The sequence below is a fragment of the Tachypleus tridentatus genome, chromosome 9, assembly GCF_004210375.1.
Source record: "Tachypleus tridentatus isolate NWPU-2018 chromosome 9, ASM421037v1, whole genome shotgun sequence".
NCBI lineage: Eukaryota > Metazoa > Arthropoda > Merostomata > Xiphosura > Limulidae > Tachypleus > Tachypleus tridentatus.
The window spans coordinates 120,739,974-120,764,798 of NC_134833.1; the positions used below are offsets into that span (position 1 = coordinate 120,739,974).

The following is a 24,825-nucleotide window of genomic DNA, read 5'->3' on the forward strand; positions in this document are numbered from 1 at the left end:
ATTAAGTTCCTCAAGACATAAATGTAGGAGAATTTGATATCAATGTGGTTTATTTTTAACTAATTTGTTCTAGTTCTGGTTGAAATGTTAGAGATGCAGAGAGAAGTGATCATTTCTTTTATTCTTAACTGTGTTCGATAGTTATTTAATGTAGCGTTATAAATATTAAATCATGTAAAATAGTGAATCTGTTATTAGTTTAGGGAAGTGTTAGCTGGTGAAAATCCACTTACAGAAGCTGAGCAAGTACAGCAATTCTTTAGTGTGATTACGTCATCTTTGGAAATTACTCGCGTTTTTGCCGAGAAGATTCCCGGATTCTTGGAACTAACCAGTGAAGATCGACAGCTCCTATTTCAAGCTGCCAGTCTTGAGCTGTTTGTTATTAGACTAGCATATCGGTAAGTTAATGTACTTTTAAGTATAAAACTATTGTGGTCCGATTCAAATCTATCATGGATTATATCACTGTTAATTACTGCCGTACTTTGAATAGGGAAATAGACACGATAAGAAATCTAGAAAGCATGTAATTATAAGAAGAAACGTGTTTTATAACGTGACTTCTTGTACCAATTCATTTTAACATGGTAACGGATGAATTCAGTGGTTGGCATGAAAACCATGAAAACATATTGTGAAAGTGTAATTTGATTCAAAGAGTCAGAAAAAAGCTCTTCTAACGGCGGGGTACTAACAAATGGCCAGTGGTCAGTAGTTCAAAGCTAGAGACGGTTATACCTGAATCCTGGGACTCATGTGGTCAGAATTCTGTTCAAATTAAAACTTCGATTTACACTTTAATAGAAACCGCTACAGAATAACTAAGATATAACATGCGAATATCAAAGAAAACAATGATCGTATATACAAAATAAATTATTCTACCATGCAGCTCCCCTCCAGTAGAACAGCGGTATGTCTGTGGACTTACACCGCTAGAAACCGAGTTTCGATACCCGTGTTGGGCAAAGCACAGATAGCCTGTTGTGTAGCTTTGTGCTTAACTTTCAACAAACAAAATGAAATAGAGTTTTGATGTTAAATATCATTTCTAAAAGTTAGAGAAATTATAACCGGCTATAGTTCCACTACAGACGTAATTCAGTAGCAAGAAAATAGACGATTCTGGTTATACAGATCTTCAAGTACCAGAGTTTTTTTTTCATTCACGACATGTTTTAAATTTGCTCAAAACTGACACTAATTGTATCATAGCTAATTACTGCCGTGTTGTTTAAGAATATACAAATTGGTCATAAGAATTCTAGAAGACAACTCACTAAAGGAAAATTAAAATAATGGCATGCTGTTTCACAACTTGGTTTATTGGAACAGTTCACTGTAAAGAGTGATCAAATAATAACGTATGGTCAGATAATTAGGGTGCTTGACTTGTAAGATAAGGGTCGTGGGATCGAATCCCTCATCACACTAAACATGCTCGCCCTTTAAAGCTATGGAGACATTATAATGTTGCGGTTAATCCCACTATTCGTTGGTAAAAGATAAGCCTAAGAGTTGGCGGTGGGTGGTGATGACTAGTTGTCTTCCCTCTAGTCCTACACTGCTAAATTAGGGATGGCTAGCACAGATAAGCCCTCATGTATCTTCGCGCGAAATTCAAAACAAAGAAACCGTCAAATATTTCACTTTTGATCATAGAGTTTAGTATTTTTTCCATATTACACAATCTTTTTTTTACAACTATGTCTACTTAGTTATATATGAATTTACAGAAGGATATCCCCGATTAACAAAACTTTTGGGTAATTTATTAAAATCATTTTTTTTTACACTTACCTTTGTTGGCCATCAGATTAAAAACACTTTCATAAAAACATTTTATTTCATATGCACTATGTTTTATTTTATATTATAATAACTGTAGTGTGGTGCGGTTTCATTATTAAATAGCATCAAATATTGTTAAGAAATATAATTCAAATTAAATACTGATAGTTTAGAATGTGTCTACCAGATGGCAACCAAATAGACTAAAATAATCGTCATTCTAACGCGGGCTTAGCCCTTATTGATTGTAGTTTTTTAAGATACTGGATTTCTCAACCTAGCCCAGAATATTTGTAAGTGTTAATTAGTTATCGTCTATTTCCTTCAGATTTGTCCTGATTGTTTATAGAGTATTTTCTCAATGTTATCTTAAGGTCGGATGAACATAGCCTAACATTCTGTAACGGATTGGTTCTTCACAAGGAACAATGTCGCCGTGGTTTTGGTGACTGGCTAGATGCTATTTTAGACTTTTCTCGTGCTCTACACGGTCTTAATATAGATATATCTACCTTAGCCTGTCTCTGTGCCATGATCTTGATAACAGGTAAGGAGTTTTCGATAAAGGTAAGTTTAGTTAGCGCATGAAGCCCGGGTTAAATAAAACAGTCATAACATTATTATTAAAATAAATAAATCATTTTGTTGGTATTACTCAGTAGACAGTAAGTATTATTGTTTCGGAATGGCGTATTGCAATAAGAGTTTAAAAATACGTTATCGAAAATTATATCTCATGATCCGATATTTCTTGTTTATTATTCGTCTTGAAAATTCAATCTATAACCAAGCAGAAAAAACATATTTAATTCTAACTTGAAAATAACTCATAAACTTTATAAGTTCCGCTGTTTGTATTGTAGTTTTTGTATTAAATATTAATAGTTTTTCATCATAAGTATTGAAACTTTGAATATTATTTATCAGACTGTAGTCAATTCTTTTAGACTGACTTCAGACATTTTTTTGTTTCACGATATTTATCAAACAAGTATTGTTAGTTCTTTTTTATTTTTGTCACGACAAAGGTTTTTAATTACTATTAATTACTAGGATAACACAATGATTAAAATGATATAAAGACTAAACAGAGAGAATGAGGCTAAGCTAATAACTCTCTATCCTCGACTCTGATGGAGGTCAAATTTTTGGGATGAACTCATTTACGTATACCCCATACTCGTTACCTGAGATTAGTGATTAAGGCAATCGACTCGCAATCTGCGCGTCATGGTCTTAAAATCCGTTATCGAGTGTGTTCGCCCTTTCAGCCTTTGGGGTTTTGTAAAGTAATAATCAATCTCACTTTTCATTTGTAGGAAAAAACGTAACCCTAGGTTGGCGATTCATGATGTTTACTAGCATCATTCTCTCTGGACAACCACTTCAAAATTAGGGATGGCTCACGCTAGCAGGCAACCCATGAGTAACTCTGCCCAAAAATCAACAAACAAACAGTTTGTTATGTTTTCAATCATTCTTTTGAGAAAATGCTGTCCATAGTTACTGTAATTTTTACCTCTAAACTATATCGGTCAAATTGTAATTAATTACTTATTTTGGTAACACCTAGTCCTTTTGATGTGTGGTCTAATTCAGTGTCTCTCTCGTTTGATATGATTATCCATAGCTATTGACAAACGGTTTGGTTTGTTTTGAATTTCGCGCAAAGCTACACGAGGGCTATCTACGCTAGCAGTCCCTAATTTACCAGTGTAAAACTAGAGGGAAGGTAGCTAGTCATCACCACCCACCGCCAATTCTTGGGCTACTCTTTTACCAACGAATAGTGGGATTGGTCATAAAATTATAATGCGCGGCCGCCTGAAAGGGCGAGCAAGTTTGGTGCGACGGGGATTTGACTCGTGACCCTCGGATTACGAGTCGAGTGCCTTAACCACTTGGCCATGCCGGACCTTGACAAACGGTAAAACCAACTTTTAACAAATCTTTTTGGTGTACGGATATAAAAAATACTTACTATCTAAACGCAAGCAAACATATTTATTAAATGTTGACATTATCATAATATAGAGTAATGCAGAATTACTACTTGTTTACCAGTTTATTTGAAAAACCCAGTGTAAGTCGGATCGTACGATCCAAGGCTCGAACCCGTGCATTGCTGCTGAACATGCTCTGAATTGTCAGATATGAGCGCGTTATAAAAGTGGCAATAAGTCACACTATTTGATCAAGACGGTGCTTGCTGCTAATTGACTGGTTGCTCTCCCTCTAGTTACTAGTACTAAATTAAAGGCCACAGTAGCTTCGCGATAGGTCTTCGGGACCTACACCTCTAATATTTAGGCTTCACTACATGAAATAGGCGCAGCACAAATAGCTGTGTTATGCAGCTTTGCACTTGATAGCAAACAAAACTGAATTAGGAATTAGTGTGTCTGAATTTTAGGATTTTTGTATTTCTCAAAGTGTAACTCGGGTTGAAACTACCAAATGCCATAGTTAGGTTATGAATAAATGTATATACTTTTTGTATTATCATTAAAAACAATCAGTGTTATACTGCGCGAAGTTACATAATATATTAGTACATCCCTACTTAGTGACTTAGCGATATGTCTGCAGGATTACGACACTAAAAGTCGGCTTTCGATACCCGTAATGAGCAAAGCTCAGATAGCCTATTCTGTAGCTTAGCATCTAATAACAACCGAATTAATTTACAACAATACACTGTGTATTCATTTCGTCAACCATGAGAGATAAAATATTCAAACATCAAACATGGGATGCTCCTCTTCAAGACATTACTTGTTAAATAGAACTGAGTCTAAAAGACTAATGGACAGGTACAAAGTTCTACTTCTCGAAGCTGTCCCTCAGCTAGAGTGCGATTTCTCTCATCACGAGTTAAAATTCACATTACAGTCTAAAATTATTGGTTAATAATTTTAATAACTAAAAAAAATATCTTTTCACAGATTGGTCCATTTTAAAGAAGTTCATTTCTGGGTTTCTGCGTTTTTCCGTGTTTGTTTGTTTGTTGTTAATGAGAAAGCTGATTAGGCTATCTATATTGTGTCTACCACAAATATCCATCCCCAGTGCCTAAAGTTATTAACCTTCAGACTTACCGCTGAGCCAAGAATGGGGTTCTGTTTTTGTGAAACTGGAATATTTAGGCTTATTTGAAAATTGCTCAGTGTAAAGAATATTACCTAATAAGCTTCAAATATCAGCTGTTTAAGTCTCTCTCACCTCTTCTAATTGGAGGTGTTTGTCTATTTATTCATTCACGTATAGTTCAATCCACCTCTTCTTCTTTATTCTAAATGCAGGGAGACATGGATTAATGGATTCTCAGAAAGTTGACATACTACAAATGAAGATTGTAAGCGCGTTGCGTAAACATGTGACCTACAAGAGTGAATTCCAGAAGAAAACAAGCTACTTTTCTCATGTTCTAGCCAAACTTCCTGACCTTCGTTCTTTAAGTGTTCAAGGTCTTCACAGATTATTCCACTTAAAAATAGAAAATCTCGCACCTTTACCGCCTCTTATTGATAGTTTGTTCGAGTCCAGGGTTCCTTTTTGAAGTTACGTTTATTTACAATTTTTTCAGTGTTTTCCCTTTGTAAAAGGATCTTTGGCTATTACTTGGAACAGAAATATTGGAAGAAAAAAACAAACCCTAAAAATAAGTTGGTTTTCTTAAATTGTCTACCAAGTGTTTTGCAAACATCAACCCGAAACTCTAAGAGAGACATATCTTCCTGATCAAATAATGTAAAAGTAATCAAATATAATGCTTTTATCAAGTTTTCTTAAACGTTTATAATTATAGGTTTTTTCTGCAAGGTTACAGTGTCTGTACAGTCAGGAAACGTTTCGCTCATCGAATTCAATATGACAATTTAGATACAAATCAATTTACATTTTAAATTCAGCTATCAAAAGTAATGACCTATTTACACTATTTAATACAAACATAAAGTAGCAGTGATTCTCGCTTCTAATAAGATGCTGAGTCAATGTTTAACGACGGACCACATAATATCGAAATGATACAACTCGCTTTTATTATATTTATAATAAACATACTCTGTTAACTTTTGTTCCAAGAACTGGTGAAGATTCGTCAGGTTAACTGTGAAAGAATTAACCCTAATAAAAAGATAATAGGTTTTTGGTTGTGTTACACTGGGAAAAGGCTTAACTGCTTATAATGAGTAGGTAACTGGTTTATAAATATGTAGAAATGGATGAAGACTTAACCCTAACGAGGAGATAATGAATTCAATTCATTAACGAAAAAAATAATTTGTAGATGTTGTTATAAACAGAATATTTGTTAATCAAACTTGTTGGTGTTTTGCTATTAAGAATTTTAATAGCTGTTCTAGTCCATATTTTAGGACAAATGTAATTACTGTGTCTGTTGTGTTTCTACTTGTTTTAATTGAGGTGATACTTTGATTAATGAAATTTATGTGAAAAAGTGTACAGTGAGTGGATAAACATGTCAATAACCTGAAGCTTTCTATATATCTCCCAGTTCCTCAACGGCAAGCTTGATAGCTTATAACACTGAAGTTTGGGATTCAGTTTTTCGTGGTGGACACAGCGAAAATAGCCCACAGTATAGCTTTGCGCTTAAAATGAGCTAAACTATATACATGAAACATTTTTGTGGTAATTGCAGGATATTATCAATGTCACTCAACATTCGTCGCTGAGTGTAAATGTTTTTCCAACTTCGTTCCTGTTAAGTGAAAAATAAATCACATTTAATTTATTGAAAAATGTTATATTGTTATCAAATTTTTTCGCGGTCTAAACTTCTTTATGTTGACTAAACTACATGTTTAACTGAGCGCCGAAAACATAATTATATTATTTCCTTTACAAAAACTAGCGAATTCTTATACATGGATTTACTTAGAAGTTTGTGATAAAACCTCATCAAACTGTTGCGTATATTTAAGTTTTTAATTATTACTCGAATAGCAACTGATGGTAACCCCTTAATTCTTTTTATTGTTGTTGTTGGGAAAGTGGTTTTAACATGGCGGACGAATGGTCATCTCATTCATTCTTAGGTTGATGGTCTTTAACGATACGTTTCATATGTAAATACGACATTTATTTGAATATCGTCAACACAGTAAGTTCGTCATTTAGACTTTGACACCAGTTTAACGAAAAATATTATTATTTTGTGTTAAATAATCGTCCTTAATTGCTTAAAATAATTATCAACATATTACTTTGCTAAATAATCATTTTGTGTATATATAATGGACGAGAGCACAGTTATCTGTTCTAGATTTAAAATTACACTTAACATTCAACAAGCGGAATGGTTTCCAATTTTGTTATGATATAGCTGTATTATAACAAAACGTTGACCAACATCCGCGCAACTAATTAAAACATTAATGATTTAAGTCTGATGTATTTACTATAATCATTGAACGAGGCCTCTCGATTTACGTAATTTCCTTCTTTGGTGCGGGATAAAAAAAACCTTTATTTACAATACATAAATGTCATACTTCTGAAGTACAATGTCGTGAAAGCACCTTGCAAAGTTTCACTGTGTCGGTATTTGGGTATTGATGTTGTTAAATACCCAGGAGGGTCAGGTACATTTGACCTCTTCCTGCAAATTGTGGAAGCGCGTTAAAATCCGAATTATCAATTTCCCGCGTTTTGCAAAGTGCAGCTAGTTCATTGTTTAGTTTTGTGCAAAAAACACATAAAAACAAATCTGAAATTGCGACAGTATTCATGAGCGTCGGAACGGTGAGACCTGGACTCCAACACCTGGGTTAAAACCCTTCTATAATGTTAATAGGCTTACAATGTCTTTACCTTTTATTGACTTTTTAGTTCAAAATATTGCCTTACTATAGTTGTTCTGAAAATGTGGTCCAAAATGCAAGTAACATCAAAAGCAGCGCCATCTTTCCCATTTATTCTTAATAAGTTTTTTATGGCGGTAAGCGAAGGCAGGTGGGGTAAGAATGGTTGGTGTTTTCGTGGATCTTTTAACCACCGAATTGGTTTGCTGAGAGAAAGGTTTTTAGAACCATTAGCTGTCTTAATGAAACTGATTGAAATTTTACAACTTTATAACTGGAGATAACGAGGCAAAACAGCTGTGCATTAATTTATTTCCCCATTAACTTTTGTTTTTCCTTGATTTCCATTATATCTTGGCCGACTCTGCATCATATAGGCTCAAACTGTCACCTTAAAGATATAAAGTAAATTAAATGACACACGCGCCTGTAATTTTTCTCCTGTCGCAAAGTTAAATTTACTCTCATTTTTGCCCATTATATATTTTTGTCCTTAAGACACAAACTTGTAAAACAAGTAATCTTTGGTATTGCAGTAACACCTTCCCATACTCGACTTTCAAGACGAATGCAGTTATTACTGGAACATTTTAAAGTTCCTGTCGTCTGACTGATCAAAGGATCATGATTGCAAAGTGAAAGGGACCTTATGAATTTCAGAACATCACCACAAAGAATGCTTCTCATATAATTACTTCCGATACTGCTTTCGTAAAAAAACATTCAAATTACATATTTCTCTCTTTTTTTTTTCAACTGATTTATTTAAACCACGAATTATTTTTCTGTCGCTTCAGGGTAAATATAAATTAACCAAGAAGTCATTTACGTTTTGAAAGTGTATTTTATGACCTTGTATTTATTATTTTTGAGTGCTAACGAAAATCAATTTCGACTTTTCCTCAAGCAACGTTTCACAGACTTTCAACTTAACTTTGTTGGTGAAATTTGAAATAATGTTCTATATAATTCACTCTCAGTTTTGGACATTAATTTTTGATTACTAACTTGGAAAAAACAAACTTGAGCTTACCTTAAGCAATTTATTGAAAGTTTGACCATCACAGTTCAAATATTCCGTTGCAACTTTCCGACACGCAAGATATGGGATTTAAAAGTACTTTCACCTCTAAAGACTTAATCCAAATATTCCAACAACTCAATTGACTTCAAGTTTTTCAGACCCCTGTATATCAGCTAGCAGAAGTTCTAGTTAGAATCGACATGCTCTCCTCGCGTTCCGAACTAACCATAAATTGATGGTAGAATAAATTGACCGTATTTTCAACAGTCTGCGAGTCTTAAAGGTCAACCTTTGGTATTTACGTTTATAGCATTCGTAAAGTTCAGAATAACATGACTGCGCCTCCACGAATTTACGGTCGAGTCTATTCTGCTATAGGTAGTGAAGTTGATTTCTTATCCGATTGTGTTTTCTTTGGTTATTTACAGCTTTTCAAACAGCACAGATTATAAATAAATTCCATTGCTCAGCTATTTATTTCTGAAGACACTATTACTTCACTACAGCGCATGTACTACGTTAACTCATTAAATAAGTTAATGAGTGAATTTTAGCGCAATGCAATGACGTTAACACAGTACTTTAAATATATACTAAAACACAGTAAATTACGAAATTCGTGATTCCTAGCTTGTTATGTAACAGAAACGTTTGAGCGTTTACAATAATATATTCTGCTGAATAACTTCGTTTTTTGTTAACATCTTTTAATTAATATCCGAAACTCGAGTACTTGTTATTCCTATTTCTAGCGTTATAAAACTATTACTGGAAACTTGCTCCATGTGTGTGTGTGTGTGTGTGTGTGTGTGTGTGTGTGTAAATATATTGTACTTACTTGTTGTTACGAGTTAGTTTCACTGAAAGACTAACGTTTGTAACGTAACAAAAATAAACCTGATATTGAAAGTAGGTTTGGTTCTTAGGGAAAGGCACTTTCCTTAATGAATGAATGAAGTACACTCACGTTCCTTGTTAAGATTTTGACCTATGGTTTATTGCACAATGAAATGGAAAGGTGTTTTACTTCCTAGAAAAATTTAATATAGTTTTTACACAATTAAGAACACAACGAATAAAATGCAATTTTGTTGTAACAAAAGATAAACAAATGTTATAAAATTATTAGTATTTCAAAGCGTATGAAACCTGAAGTTGTATAAAATATTAAAAGACATTTAACAAAATAATCAGAACGGAGTATGTTTACTAATAATTTGAGAATAATCAGTTGGGAACATGACCTTCCGTTATAGGGTAAAGTATCACGTTGTTGTAGAACATTTAGTTCAAACTTTAAACGAGTTTCTCCTGAATAAGTTTTTTTTTTACTCTTACAAGCTTGTTTTATCAGCAAGCAACATATTTCACAATTAAATACGAGTTGACAAGTTTGTGGCCTCGATTTTGCAAATATGAAAAGGGGTTTATAGCAAAATGTTCTGTCTATATATTTAAAAATTAATAGTTATTTCTGATAATGGCTCAGCAGTAAGCTTGAGGGCTTACAACGCTAGATATCGGGTTTTAATTCATCGTGCAGCTTTGTGTTTAATCTTCATCAGTACACGTTAAAATATCCACCTTTCAGTACATCTGGGGTCCATACGGACCCCGCATATATTTAATATAATATTGAAGGTATGGTTTAGATGTTTAAAAGTTAACATACTGGCTTCTCATAGCATTGTGCAGATAAACTGTAAAAACGACTGGGTACCACTTCCACAAGTACATAATATATTATTTATTATTACAAGATATGAAATTTACTTATGTCCATTTTCTCATATTCAGACAAAAAATTGTCATCATTGACATATTTCGATAATATAGGACCACTTCTTCTATAACATCTCACAATTAAAACTAATAAAATACTGAGTGAAGAAAAAGGCTTCTTGAATATGTAACAAAAAATACCAAATTGTACGAAAATGTGCTTGGGGTCCGAACGAACCCAAGGGGGTCGAACTACATCAAACTTTGTTTCAGAGATAAACTAACGCCAAATTTTGGACACCATGTAAGCACAACTTATTCTGAGTGAACATAAAGTGTTTCTCATATCTTTTACCAGTCATTTTACAAACACTCATCACACTGTACACTGAGTGTGAGGTGATCAGCGCAGATATGGTTTCCACATGCTATACAGGTTTGACGGATTTTTTTGTTCGCGATTCTTGGGCAAATATAACATCGTTTGCTGTTGTTTTTTGTTGTTGTTGTTGCTGCTGGAACACCTTGACCAGCATGCTGTCTTGTGTCAACAAATCCTACATCTACAAAGTCAGATTTGACGCCTTTCTGCATTGCACAGGAATTTTGGAGACTTCTCTGAAGTAGGTTGTGCGCATTACTTCACTTTAGGAGATATCTAAATATGTAATCGCTGTTTATCACAATGGATAACCTCTGCCTGATGAAGACACAGAGCTCCGTGTGGACCCCATGCAACTTTTTATTCACAAAAATTATTCGACTCCAAAACATTGAAAGTTTTACTATTGTTGCATCAGAGGATGATAATGTGACAGTTACACAAAAATAAAAATATAACTGGTCAATGAAAAAATATTAAAAACTATTTATCATCGAGGTCCATATGAACCCCAGGTGTACTGATGAAGGTTAACAAGTGACAATATTAACTAACTGATTCAAAGTTAGTGTAGCTTCTTACATACATTCACTGTGAAGTTTACATGACTTCCCAGTTTCTTTTACGTTCTAAAATATTCCCTGTGTTTTAAGGCACAAGTAACTATAACCTTGTTTCATCCTTTCAAAACTTACACTTCTGATATCTGTATCCAAAATCTTATTTTTCCTTATTTCCATATGCAGTAAAACATCAAACTAATTGAGCAAGGATCATATACATCCAAATGTTGTTCCACAGTTTCTACTCTCTCAACCATTTTTACATTACAGGATAGAGAATTTAAAATAGCATTGTTCCTATAGGTTAGCTGACCAACTGGTAAAGAAAACTATCACAACATATTCTTAAAACGTCTCTCTCATGGCCCGACTAACATTTTCTAATTTGTATGCTTGAAGTTAAAATGCCTCCTAATTATGACCTCATTAACAGCTGAATTCTTTATATCACTGCAAAATTTCTCATTAAGCTTCATCAGTTTCATCTGATAGTCTGTAACATGTTCCATCTGAAAGCCTTTTTCCCTTATAACTGCTCAAAGAGATTCATCCTTGTTGCTATCACCTTGAACATTTTCATCTTGAACATGATGCAACAAACATTTTGTAAATAATCCACTTCTTCCCCCCTTTTTCAGTACTCTATCCCTAAATAAATACCCTGTAGTTCAAAGAAACTTCCGTCATCAAAATTGTCTACTTTGAACCAAGTTTCAGTTATTCTCATTACACAAAAATTATCTGTTCCAACTAGTGCTCTAAGGTCTTATATTTTATTTCTTATCCAATAGTAACAGTTTAGCCTCCCCTTAAAATTATTTCTTTACTTCGTTCCCACACTATACTTTTCTCTACATTTTTTCTCTTTAGTTTATGTAAATTGCTATCACTGTAGTCCTAACTTCGTTGCCTTTATATTTGAATTAATAACCCTTGCAAAAAAGCTAGCACCTACTCCTCTTTAAATATAAACCATCATTCTAAAATACTATTCCCCCTCCCCTACTGAATTAATCCCATATACCTAACCAACTAATCAACTCTTTCTTTGATATTAACCTAAGCCTAGCATTCAGTCCTAGTTACTTACTTATAATTTCATGCTCACAGTGAGGTCTTGACATTGTCTCTGGCAGAATTACGTTATTATATTTCAATGCTTTATCAATTAACTCCTCTTACCTACCTTTCTCATCTTCATAGGCACAATAAAGATTGCATCATTACTAGTACCTTTTAAAATATCACTTGTTCCTTTAGTTGCCCCTGAATAGCACAACTTTATTGTTGTTTTGTTTTCCCATTTACCTCAAAGACTATCCTATTTACATGTCATATCAAAGAATCACCTATAAATATAGCTTCCCTAAGTTATTCATTCACATCCTTCTTTGTCTCTTTTGTTTTCCTTCTCTTCTATAATTCTATCAATATTGATGTTCTTGTGAGTAATCCTGAAACTATAACAGATCATTGCACTTGGTACCAGATTTTTACATAAATTGGCTTAAAGCTCATATTAAGGAAAAAGGGTGTGTGAAATTTTAGAATAATGAGAATGTAACTCGATTAGTTTATGGGCTGAATTAAATCAATATCTGAGAAAATCAGTGACTTCTGTAACTTTCATTAATCTACACTACACAAAGTAATTGGAATGACAGATACTTTACACATCTGTTCAACAAATTTTCCAAAGTGCTTCCCAGTCTTGTGCAGTAAGAACACTATGTTGTCTTCATATATGAATACTGTTACCACAATCAGGTAACTTTTTCTTATGACAGTACAGAATTCCAAGACTGTTTAAACTATAGACTATAAGACCACAACTGGCATAATTAATTATTAATAAGAAACAATGATTTCAGTTTAAAACTTAGAAGACTTACTTCACCCCTATAGTTTGTCAAAGAACAATGTGTAAGGTGTGTTTACACGTGTTTATCGAGATCATAATTTCTACTGTCTGTTTTCTTTAAAGATTAGTTCAAACCAGTGTTGATGGTTCACATCTGCAGAAGAGATGAGCAAAATGCTCTTATGTTATTGCATGCAACCACTTTGGTGAAGGTTTCAGACAGTTAAGCAATTATAAGTATGAAGAGATGTGCACATTTTATTGTGCTTTCAAAAGGTATGGTATCATACTCAGCTGCATAAATCAGTGGAAAATGCAATTGTCCAAAATTATCTATTAGAAGTAATGGGTACAGATAACTGACTATATTAAAACCTGTACAAATCAAGTTATCATATTGTGCTCGATAAAGAAAATACAAGGGAGCAGGTCTAGAAACTACATTAGTAATAAACTAATGTACGAGTCTAAAAGTTTTGACAGTGTACTGGATCTATTTTCTAATATTTCTGTACATGTATGAAGTCTTAGAGAATGAAGACTGGATCTATTTCCAATCATGTTAATAGTTTCAAAGACAAATAAAGTACTAAACAGATCACCTTCTGAATGAGTCAGTAATATTTCACTGTTGATCTTTAGTATTCAGCTCAACTCACAAAAGTATTTGAACAGAACCAGGACTGTTTTTGATTTCTAGTAGTTTATTAAAAAACAAAATATTCTTCAATCTCAGATTAAAAAAAAAGGTTTACCAAGGAACAAGTGCAAATAATCTATGAAAATAACAAATATACAAATAAATAAATGATTTTCAACTGCCAACATTAAACTCTATAAGAAATATTAGCTACAAGTCAATACATATACAACTTTTATCTTTCACTACCAAAATGAACCAATGTCATACAATAGAACCACATATTATTTATGATAAAAGTACATGTAAAGTTATTCTAATTTCATAGCACAGTGAGGTAAATTAATAAAACTTAAGTTTTCTTCAAATGTCAACAACACAAACTAACAATTATTCAATTATTCTATGAAATATTTTCACACAATATATAAAAATATCAGTTACTAATCACAAATTGGCAGAAAATATACCAACTTCTAATAAAAAAACATTTCCATAATATTCCTACTTCCAGATAATTCAAATGGTTAATTATATGAACAGATTTTCAAATCTTACAAACATGTCTACATAGAGGTTCTCTGTTTAAAAACATAACATTTTAAACTCTTCTTTTCAGACAAAAACACATCTACAGTTTTCCTGACACTGTCTTGATGTCACTTTGTATGTACAATTATCATCCATTACAGCACAAACTTTATTATTCAGAAAAACAATAAGATCAAGGTCACTTCCTGAGCAATTAGCTTTTTGGAAAGAATCTTAAGGAAACTGTGCATGTACAAAGTAAAATGTTGCACCTCAATTCTTTATACCATTTCTTATTCTCTTTTAATGGAAGAGGTGAGGCAACATGAAAGAATTATACTAATGACCTGAAACAGAAAATTAAAACATTATTACTTAATGTTTCTCAAAAATCAATCTAAGATCTTTAACAAAGTCAAAAACAGTTGCTGTTAACATAACTGTGAACAAAATAACCATGTTCCTAACTTAGCAGATTTTAATTACCCGTTTCTATAAACAACAGAAAGTATCCTATCCTTTAAATTTGATTGTCATAAAATCTGTAGAAAAAACAAATGAAAAAAAAAAGTATTTCTACACTCATTTTATAAAACTCCAGAAATATACCCTATCTGAAATACTCAAAAATCAACAGATAGTCATATCTATAAATGGGTAAGTACTAAGATGTAACTTAATATTATTATATTCAAATGTTTAGTTACAATGTATATACAGTTTGAAGTAATAGTCTACAAAAAGCTGACAAACTTGCATATATTAATTGTTAATTTTCCTATACTGAAAGTGTATTTTCAATAAGTACTTCCCTCTTCTCAAAAGATTGTTCTTTTCCTTCATTGCTTCCCCCTATATGAAATTTTTAGCATGCATGCCACAAGCTTTCCACATCCTTCTACTGGAATCAAATGATTCCAACATGTGTCTTCTACAAATCATCACATCACCTATCTACCAATAGATATGAAAAGTAGATCTATGAAAGAAAATAAATAATTACTTAAGACTGACCCAGTGTTAGAGTCCCACCAAAGATTGAAAACAGATACCTGAGGAAGGTGAAAACCAGAGGAAGCCTAAACTATGATATAATGTAAATAATGGAAGACAAACATGTTAAGGTTGGTCTACATGTCTGATTACAGGAATTCCTCCAAAGGTCAATGAAGATAAGAAGCAAGATATCAGATTTTATAAAAGATAACACAATACATAGTACACTGGGAATGAGACAAGGCAGAATAAGCCAGCTGGGTCAATCAATGAACTCAATTGGTAAGGGTAAAAGGGGAAAACTCCTAGGTAAAGAAGGTTGTTAAGAAATAAAGAAACAGGAAAGGAAGCCATGTGTGTAATATAAGAATGAAGGACATGCACAGGACGTAAGGGTCTATCTGGGTCAAGACGGGTAGAGATGAGGAATAGCAGATAGGGAAATCAGCAAAAAGGAGGAGTTACCCTCAAGAGCCACTCATGTTTTAAGGAGAAGGGAATGATCCAGATAAAAGAGATGATGGGTATGGCAGTAAAATGCACGTATAACGTCAATGGCAGACAAGTCAGACTGTTGACACCCACACAGCAGAAGGAAAAGGGAATATACCTAAATGGGCAGGTGAAACAAATAACATGAAAATACAGGTTTCAACAGAGATAAAGGAATGGAATGGAGGACCATATTAATATCCCAATCCCAAAGGGCAGTTCATTAAGAAGGTTGACAAATCTGGAAAGAATGGATTAACATGGTAAAGATGGGCGAGAGAAAAACCCTGCAGTAATGGGAAAGGTGAAAGACATGGGATATAGCTGCCAGATAACCTGAAACTAAGGAGACCAAAGAAACTTGAATACATCAGGAACAACAGGATGAGCAGTAGTAAATCTCTGAACCCAGTCCCACATGCAAAAGAACTTCCACTTTTGCTGATACACTTACACAGAGGAATAATGGATGGACTAGGCCAGATGAGAAGCTACACATTGGGAGAAACCAGATCTCTTTACCAAGAACTGGACAAAAGCCAGAGATGAAGATTAAAGACAGAACTCATAATTGGGGTTGACAAAGGAGGTTAGGTATTAAGGTAATGGGGTACTGGAGGGAATAATTGTAGGTGGAGTAATCAAGGAAAACATGGTTGGGCTGGCCAGTAGGAAGCAATCAGAAGAACATGGCACAAACTGAAATGGATCAGGGAAACTACCTGATGAAACAATCAGATTGGAAGGAGGATAAAGATAGAGGAATTTATGTGTCCAATTCTAGCTGAAGAATTCTATAGCCAGAGCCCGAGGATGAGAAACCAAAAACTTAAGAGGAGTAACTGGTGATTGAGGGCGATGGCAAAAGCATCAATGTGAAGACCATCCCACAGCTTTTTAAGCCACTGGGAAATAAGACAAGGAAAGTACCACTTTGTCAGATAAACCTTGTCAGGACAGGAAAGACAATCTGCTACAAGGTGGAAAGCACCCAGTACATGATATACAATTAATCCTTTTGTCATGTTATATATTTATACTATAACTTTTGATGTAGTACATGTACCTTTACAAAATTTGGTAGACTTTTAGTAAAGTTTGGAAGTTTTTTTGTACAAAAAAAATCAGTTTTCTTTAAGGAAGTATTTTAACTAAAAATTTGTTTGTGAAAATACTGAATCTTTCATTACAAGCCTGAGCATGAAGTGATTTTCATATTACGATTACAAAAACTATTCTTTGCCACAAAAATCTCAAATAGTAGTTGTGTAATCTTTAAAACCTCCTAATTACATTTCAAATGCTTGTTTTCAGTGAAACTTCACATTTTCTCTGTTGTTTTATCTACCCTAATTATATGGGTCTGACAATTTTACCAACCTTGTAACCACCATAAAAAACTAGGAAATAAATATACATTATACTTTTTCAATTCTAGAATGACTACAAATGATAACATGAAAACATAAATGTTTAGTATAAATAACTTAAATCTCATAACATTATTCTCTTATATAGATTCACTATTTTTATTATACTGACCTTCCAGTCGTGCCTGGCTAACTTTACAGAACTTGCACTAAAAAAGTGCACATGCACTCATATCACTATCCAATAATATAAAACTAATATTTAGTCTTTACAAAGTGACCTGACTTGGTTTTGCTTTAATAGACTAGTATTTGGTGAAATACAGTCACATTTCAATTATTGTATTATGATACATTATATATGTATACAGATTATTATCATTATTATTTATAAATACATTTTTAAACTTATTTTCTTAGAACACAGAACACGAAATAAATAAGTAAGGCAAACAATTATATCTTCTAGTTACAACAACCTTTGTACTCTTTTTGCTGCTTTTCATAGGTTGCATAGCCTTTTTAAATTTTGCATGTGTAGAATGCAAAACGAAATAATTTTTTTAGGTTTTATACACATACATTTGAAATTACCAAAAATTCATAAATAACTATATTGATACCATAGAATTCTACTATAATTTATCAAGCTTAATAATTAAGCTGTGTTTTGTCTAAAAAAATATGTAATTTTAAGCAGACTTAAAAGAACCTACCTGCTTGAGATCTTGGTTCGAAAGAATGAGATAGCTTCCAAGCACTTTAGAATGACTGACAAAGTGAATATGGGCATATTCTGAACTTTTGATTGGTTATACATGTCATTTATTGAAATATGCGTATACAAGGGCCCACTTCCAAACAGGAAGAGGTTAGTAGGACCACTGTGTTTGATTCAAGATATAAGCCATACTTCAACAAATAGAAAAGATATGAGGTTCTTGTTATATATTCCAGCTTGTAAATATTGGTAATTTGAATCCCTAATTCTTATGAAACTACAGAGTTTGTATCTGGAGATCACAAGCATCTAACATGAACCAATGCTGCATTCAACATACAATGTGACACACCTAAATATCTATTTTTGGGCCCAAAAACAATACATTAATTTAACCCTATCATGAATGTAGTTTGTGGGCCCAGTATAAGAGATCAAAGTATGAAAACAAAGGAATCTAAACTAGGTGATACATTGGCAAGTGACAGAAGCCATCACAGTGGAATGGTCAGAATGGATCATTAAAAAACATTATCTGAGAATGGAAAGAAAATGATCCAAAGCCCAATAAATGGCTAGGGGTTCATGTAAAAACTGTTTTAGTACAGACTAACAAACTGAAACCTGCTGGTGATCAACCCACTCAACACAGCCCTAAAGGGATGGATCCGTAAACTTACATAGCTCCAAATAATGATGAGGAAGTAGAACACCTGCCAGTGTGCAAGTTTTGTCTAACCACCAAAGGAGACTATTTATAATGGATGTAGGAAGAGTGATGGAAACATCCAAATAATCCTTAACAAGTTTCTGCTGGTCATTCAAAGTCCACTTTACAGAGCACATGTGTGCACTTCCAAGATGGATTACCAGTGCTATAAAAGATCCCCTTCCCAAAAGCAACAGAATCTTACATACAGAAAGTGAGAGAGCAGACATGGACATTATGAACTATCAATTCCATAAAACAGGTCGACTCCTGTTTGGAAAGGACCAGAATTAGCCAGTCATCCATGATAAAATGGAAACACAGTTCCAGGACATTAAAATGAAGAGCAAAAGTTCTTACCACCCAACAGAAAACATAAGGAGTCAAAGGATATGGTACAAATTTGGTATATCACCACTTGGTGGATAAATCAGAGATAAGGATGAGATTATTCCAAGATGGGAATATGCAAATAGACATTGGAGATGTCCATCTTTGTCATCCATAGACCAGGAGAGAAAAGCCCACCAAAAACTGAGGTAAGATTCCATGGTAAAACGTGTCAGATGAAGCACCCATATGCAAATCCTGGAAATAAAGAGCAGGTAAATGGGTGCAAGATAAAACAGCATCACAACCCAAAAGATCCCAAGAACAAGATAAAAAAACAAACTGATAATGTGAAATTGAACCATTTCAAGAGTAATGTGACATCAAACAGTGAACAAGTAAAACAAATTAAGCCTCTGAGTACAAGTACAGCCAAACAAGAAGTGACAGTTTGATAGAGGCACACAGAGGGAGTCACATGCATCACATGAGAGTACTATAATCTTATTGGTAGTTAGGTGATGCATAATGATTTTCATGAGATGCACGTTGGAATCATTTGATTCAAATGGGGGATGTAGAGGGCTTGCGACATGCGTAATAAAAACGTTTGCATATAGAAGGCTGCAATAAACAAGAATAGTCCATATTGTTGGAAGAGGAAAGTACCATATCAGAATAGTCAAACTTTGTAAAATTCAGTTTTATCAATATCTGTATGTACATATATATTTCTAAATCTAAATTCATGAGAGAGAGAAGAAAGAAAGTTGCAGCCATAATACAGGGTGTTCGGAAAGTCACTGTGCAGTTTGAAAGCAGCGATAACAGCATTCATTCAGTCTATTTCAAGCCAGCAACTGATTGCAGTGTTTAGAAACAAAATAAGAAGGATCTATGTCTGTATTGATGCCAACGAGGGTCACTTTCAACATTGTTTATAATTGTCATTCATATTTACCTCCTATATTCTATATTGAAACATGTCTGTTGATAAATATATAAGTGAGTTTCCAAACACCCTGTACAAACATTCAACATTGAAGCACAAATCACAAGATGGGTCATCACATAATGTGCCCTGGTAGAATGATGATCCACCTTATTATATGTGCCCTGGTATTGGATGTTTGTATTGTCAGTGTGATTTTTTTTCTCTCTCACGAATTTACATTTAATTGCATTTCATCTAAAGTTTCGATATGCTGTGTATGATTTGTGCTATCCTTCCTTATGAGGTATTTTTTTCCTTAATTTTTAGTTTTTGAAATAAATACATATGTACATCTATTGACAAGTCCACTTATTAAAGTTTACACATGGAACAACCCTGTCTACATATAAAATACTATAGTAAATTAACGAGAACTGTAAATATATTTAGAGTAATATCACCTATACATTATGGATTCATCTACATAAGGTGGCAAGTGATGAACTGATTGATAGATTAGACTTTATACTCATTTTTAGAACTTTGCTGCTTAATGATTAAGATAGATAAATCAGTCAACTCAAAACAGGTTTATTATTATTATTATTATTATAACTGTTTTGTGTGAATTTTACCAATATCAGATACCATGTCGATAAACTTAAAAATACATTTATTAAACACTGTCACAAAGAATGTTAGAAACCACATTTTGAATACTTTAACTATTCATGCTAGAACCTTTCTTATCGTGCTTGTTGCCATAAGCATTAAAACTAGTGTTATCCATTACTATGCAATAAAAGTGTATAACACAATTTGTTAACTGGTTACTGTACTGTTTTTTTTTTTTTGTTTTTTTTTAGGGAGGGAGATTTATAATTTTGCAGTTACAGAGTCATTAAAAAAATGTCTATGCTGTGCCTTCATATGGCCTTATCCAGCTGAATTGCTTAACTTGCCTTAAAGCCAGCTTTTACTAGCATTATAAATTTACCTATAGTACTTTCAAGAATATTAATTAATTAATTCTACATTCCGACTTTCTTTTTTTATGCACAAGCTTTTTAAAAATATACAAGTATTTTATAGACCTGTCAAAGCAAAACAACTTTCTTGATTATTATAATGACAAATAACCATAAAGCTAAGATCAAAATAATAAAGCAAAGTCTAACCTGTACAAATAAAATCCAAATGGCAATACCTCCAATAATCAGAATTTTGTCTTCCAGAAACCTAAACAATGCATCAGTGCATCCCTACAAATTCAAAGCCATTGATAAATTCATATAAGATGCATCATCAGAAACTATGTTATCTAATGAAGAAAAACACTGATCATTGTTTTACATTAAAAATACTATACATTTTTATAGGACTTTAATCATTGTTCAAAAAGAAAGTTTACAGTGAAATTCTTATGATATCATAAATTATGAAGTTAAAAACTATAATAAAGTTTACAAAGTTGAGTTTTAACAATTTTTACACTCTCATATGGTCATATATACCAAAATATTTGGCACAACATGAAAAACCTACTACATATGATCATATGAACCTTCACTACTAAACAATCAAGATCACTGCTTATTTTAAAATGTTAATTATAGTAAACTAAATTTGTTATTGGCTTAAGTGATTTATCCTGTGAGAAATCGAATAGTGATACTAACAAAAAAACATTATTGCAATACACAAAGGAAAAAACTGAGAGAAAACAGAGGAAAAAAGTAAATGCTTCCCAAAACAATGTGGTCGCTCACCAATATTTAATTATACATTTTGATATTAAGTAACAATGAATTTTGGAAAGATAAAATTCATACACAATAATTACATAATTTTAACAAATAACCCAAAACACTGACAAACTTACAGATTTGTAATAATTAACTGACAGGTTACACTCTTTAGTAGGGTTCTCTTCTGAACAGCAACTATAGGGTAGTTTACCATCATCAAAGTACTGTCCCCATTCTGTTGCATTATTAGCTCCACAACATTTTAACTACAAAAAAAAAAAAAAAAAGATACCAAACTGTAACCAAAATGTTTGCTTTTAGTTGCAGACATAATGACTAAATGAACTAGTTTCATCACATATATATAAACATACAGATATACATACTTTAAAAGATGTCAAATTTGCTGTTTAAACTGCTGAAATGCAAAAGAGCACTTAAAACCTGTTTGACTGAATGTCATTTCTTTATATTTAATAAAGCTAATTATTTAGCAATATCAGAAAAACAGAGGTCCTGGAAATCCTTGAAAAGGTTTTAAAATTTGGAATATCAATTCAAGGCCTAGAAATAATCAAGAAGTTTCTGAATGAATTGTGAAATGTTTTTAAATTTAGACAATGAATTGACCCAAAAATGTTAATGAAGTTTAAAAAAGCTTTACATACAGAAACAATAATAGTAAAATTATAATGATACATGCTAATATATGTATACATATATTTATAAAAGTAAAAACTTTGTTTGCAAACTATCCCATGATCTTTGGACCAACCTAAACCAAACTTAATGATGTGCTGGACCAAAAAGACATCATAAGGTAGTTATCACTCAGGTGCATCATGTTCACAGCAAAAATATGTTTCCTTACCTAATGATTCCCCACAGTATTGGGTCAGTTTTTATTTTGAGATTTTTCTTCAATTTTTCTCTTTTTCTTAAGTTTCTCTGAGAAAATTCCAAATTATTTTTTAAAATATCAAACATTCACATATTTGCCAGACAAAAATGGCAATAAAAACACAAGTTTAAACCCTTAAAATGAGAAAGCTTCATCTGAAAACCTATTGCTTTACATATGATCAATTCTATGTCGGGTGTTAGAGAATAGGATAATCAAAATCTTTATTTTGCACAAGTTGGCAAAATATTATCTCGTTTTTTTTTTACATTTTTTATACTCTCAAAATGTACTGAGAGTATAATCAACACTAAAAGGGATTAGTTAAAATAATAATGTAATTAAAGTAGTTGTAAAGTAAATTATATGTGAAATAAATTATGCATATAAATGCAAATTCTTGATTTATTAGTTCATGCCCTATATTCAGTCTTTGTTCCCCTGGACATAAGACAAGTGCCTTTGCTTGTCTTATATTAAAAATTCTTCTTCTTAATGAATAAACAACAATAATTAATCTTAATACAAAGTTTACCAAATCTAAAAAATTAAAAGGAATTAGATAATTCAATACATATGAATATTGTATATAATGTTAACAAGACCAATACAAAATAAACACTGTTCTTATTGTGAATTTAATTTTCATTTTCATGAATGGTTAGAAAGGGATTCACACCTTAGAAAAGCAAACTGTAACCTCTGCCAAGGTTCATTTTATAATCAGCAACATGGAAGAAGCAGTTTTTTTCCAAACAAATAACAAACAAGAAACATGCAGAAAATATAAGGATACTGAAGGCAGTATTGAACAATAATACTATTATGTGCATCTTTCTCAAACCACATATGCATAAACTGCTGATCTTATAAAAAAAACATACACCAAACACAATCCAAATGACATATGTGCAAAACCAGCCAGTTGATGAAGTGTTTCCACATACAACTTTACATATTGAAATAGCCTTGCAAGACTTAATTTTTTGAAGTTGATATTTTTCTAAATGCAGATAGTTATTTCTAAATATAGTTTCATTACAAATCAATGTAAAATGTTTAATTTCTGCACTTATAATAAATGTAGTCTTTAAAAAACAAACATTTAACAAATAACTGGTATTCCTGTGGGGACAATTTTTTCTTTGAATATATCAAATTTCTATCAATATCTCTATGAAAATACCTATTGGAAAAAGTTAATATTACCAAGTTCATAAGCCTTTAAATCCGATTATGGTGATGATTTAATTGCTATTAATAATTTAGATTTTGATCCATCTAAAATCTATCCCACAGAACTTAAATTATAATAAAGTAATAATACCATAAGAGTAATGATATAATACTAATTACATTATTTGCACTTGGATGTGATTTTTCTACAAGAAAGAATACAATTTTTCTATCTTTGTTTACATTTCCCTAATGTGGATAATCTCTATAATATAATAAGATAAAATATTTCTTTTTAGTTTGGAAGTAATAAATCTGCATCCAACATTTGTTAAAGTAATATAATGTTATAATTCACACCAGTAAGTTTTTCATTTAATATTTTACTAGGCATACAGTAGTTAAAGTGTTTTTAGTAATGATGCATTATTTTATTACCCTGGGATATGTTTACATCTAAACTCTTTCAAAATAAATATTACAAACTGTTTCTAGTAAATCTCTGATATAATAACAGTATTTCATATTCACTTAAAATATTACAAATATTAGTTTTAAATACTAATTTTCATCATGTGATTTGTGACATATTCAGGATACTTAGTCTGGGAAAGTTAACTTTAGCAGAAGAGTTTGTCTTAGATACTGCAACTTGTAAATAGATTGATTTCTTTTGTTTCCATATGTGGATAATGGATGCTCAATTGTTATTGAACTATTAAGATAGGATTTTATAGTTTTTGTTATTTTGTAATAATAACCATTGGGTGGTGATTGGGTGTTTTACCAATGTGACAGACAAAGCTCTGATATTAAGCAAGGATTTTTGGTTACAGGTACATTTTCAAATAAATCGTGAATGTATTTATTGAATATATTTCTGGTACCAAATTAATTTTTACTTTGTAAATCTTAACCAAGTATCTAACATGCTGAATTAAAGAAACAAAATTTAATGTTTATAAGAATAAAGTTTTAGAATTAAGACAAGTCTCTTAAAGTGCCAATTTTCCTCCATCTGTCTCTTTCAATATCTTATAAAACTTGTCAATAATGAGTCTAATACGAATAAATAAGTATGTTATATTTTCAATTCAAAGTAA

The 24,825-nt window shown here is 32.3% G+C and overlaps 2 protein-coding genes and 1 long non-coding RNA gene across 14 annotated transcripts in view; 1 reads left to right on the plus strand and 2 right to left on the minus strand.

Annotated features, from left to right (window-relative positions):
* LOC143226206 (putative nuclear hormone receptor HR38) overlaps positions 1 to 6,561 on the plus strand; it is a 68,835-nt gene extending 62,274 nt beyond the window's left edge. For 8 of the 9 annotated variants that reach the window (XM_076456884.1, XM_076456883.1, XM_076456885.1 and 5 more), the window contains 3 exons: positions 199 to 401; positions 2,169 to 2,341; positions 5,097 to 6,561. In XM_076456884.1, the coding sequence (XP_076312999.1) occupies positions 199 to 401; positions 2,169 to 2,341; positions 5,097 to 5,353 (633 nt within the window). In that variant the 3' untranslated portion in view covers positions 5,354 to 6,561. The remainder of the gene's footprint in view (positions 1 to 198; positions 402 to 2,168; positions 2,342 to 5,096) is intronic. The other variant, XM_076456888.1, reaches the window with a different exon arrangement.
* LOC143226207 (uncharacterized) overlaps positions 1 to 9,099 on the minus strand; it is a 37,871-nt gene extending 28,772 nt beyond the window's left edge. The window contains exon 1 of the long non-coding RNA XR_013014417.1: positions 8,656 to 9,099. This is a non-coding gene — a long non-coding RNA (uncharacterized LOC143226207). The remainder of the gene's footprint in view (positions 1 to 8,655) is intronic.
* Positions 9,100 to 13,840: 4,741 nt separating this feature from the next.
* LOC143226209 (CD63 antigen-like) overlaps positions 13,841 to 24,825 on the minus strand; it is a 34,859-nt gene continuing 23,874 nt past the window's right edge. Inside the window, exons 4-6 of one of the 4 annotated variants that reach the window (XM_076456895.1) lie at positions 21,780 to 21,911; positions 21,076 to 21,159; positions 13,841 to 14,692 (exon numbers count right to left, since the gene is read on the minus strand). In XM_076456895.1, the coding sequence (XP_076313010.1) occupies positions 14,639 to 14,692; positions 21,076 to 21,159; positions 21,780 to 21,911 (270 nt within the window). In that variant the 3' untranslated portion in view covers positions 13,841 to 14,638. The remainder of the gene's footprint in view (positions 14,693 to 21,075; positions 21,160 to 21,779; positions 21,912 to 24,825) is intronic. The other 3 variants (XM_076456894.1, XM_076456896.1, XM_076456893.1) reach the window with 3 other exon arrangements.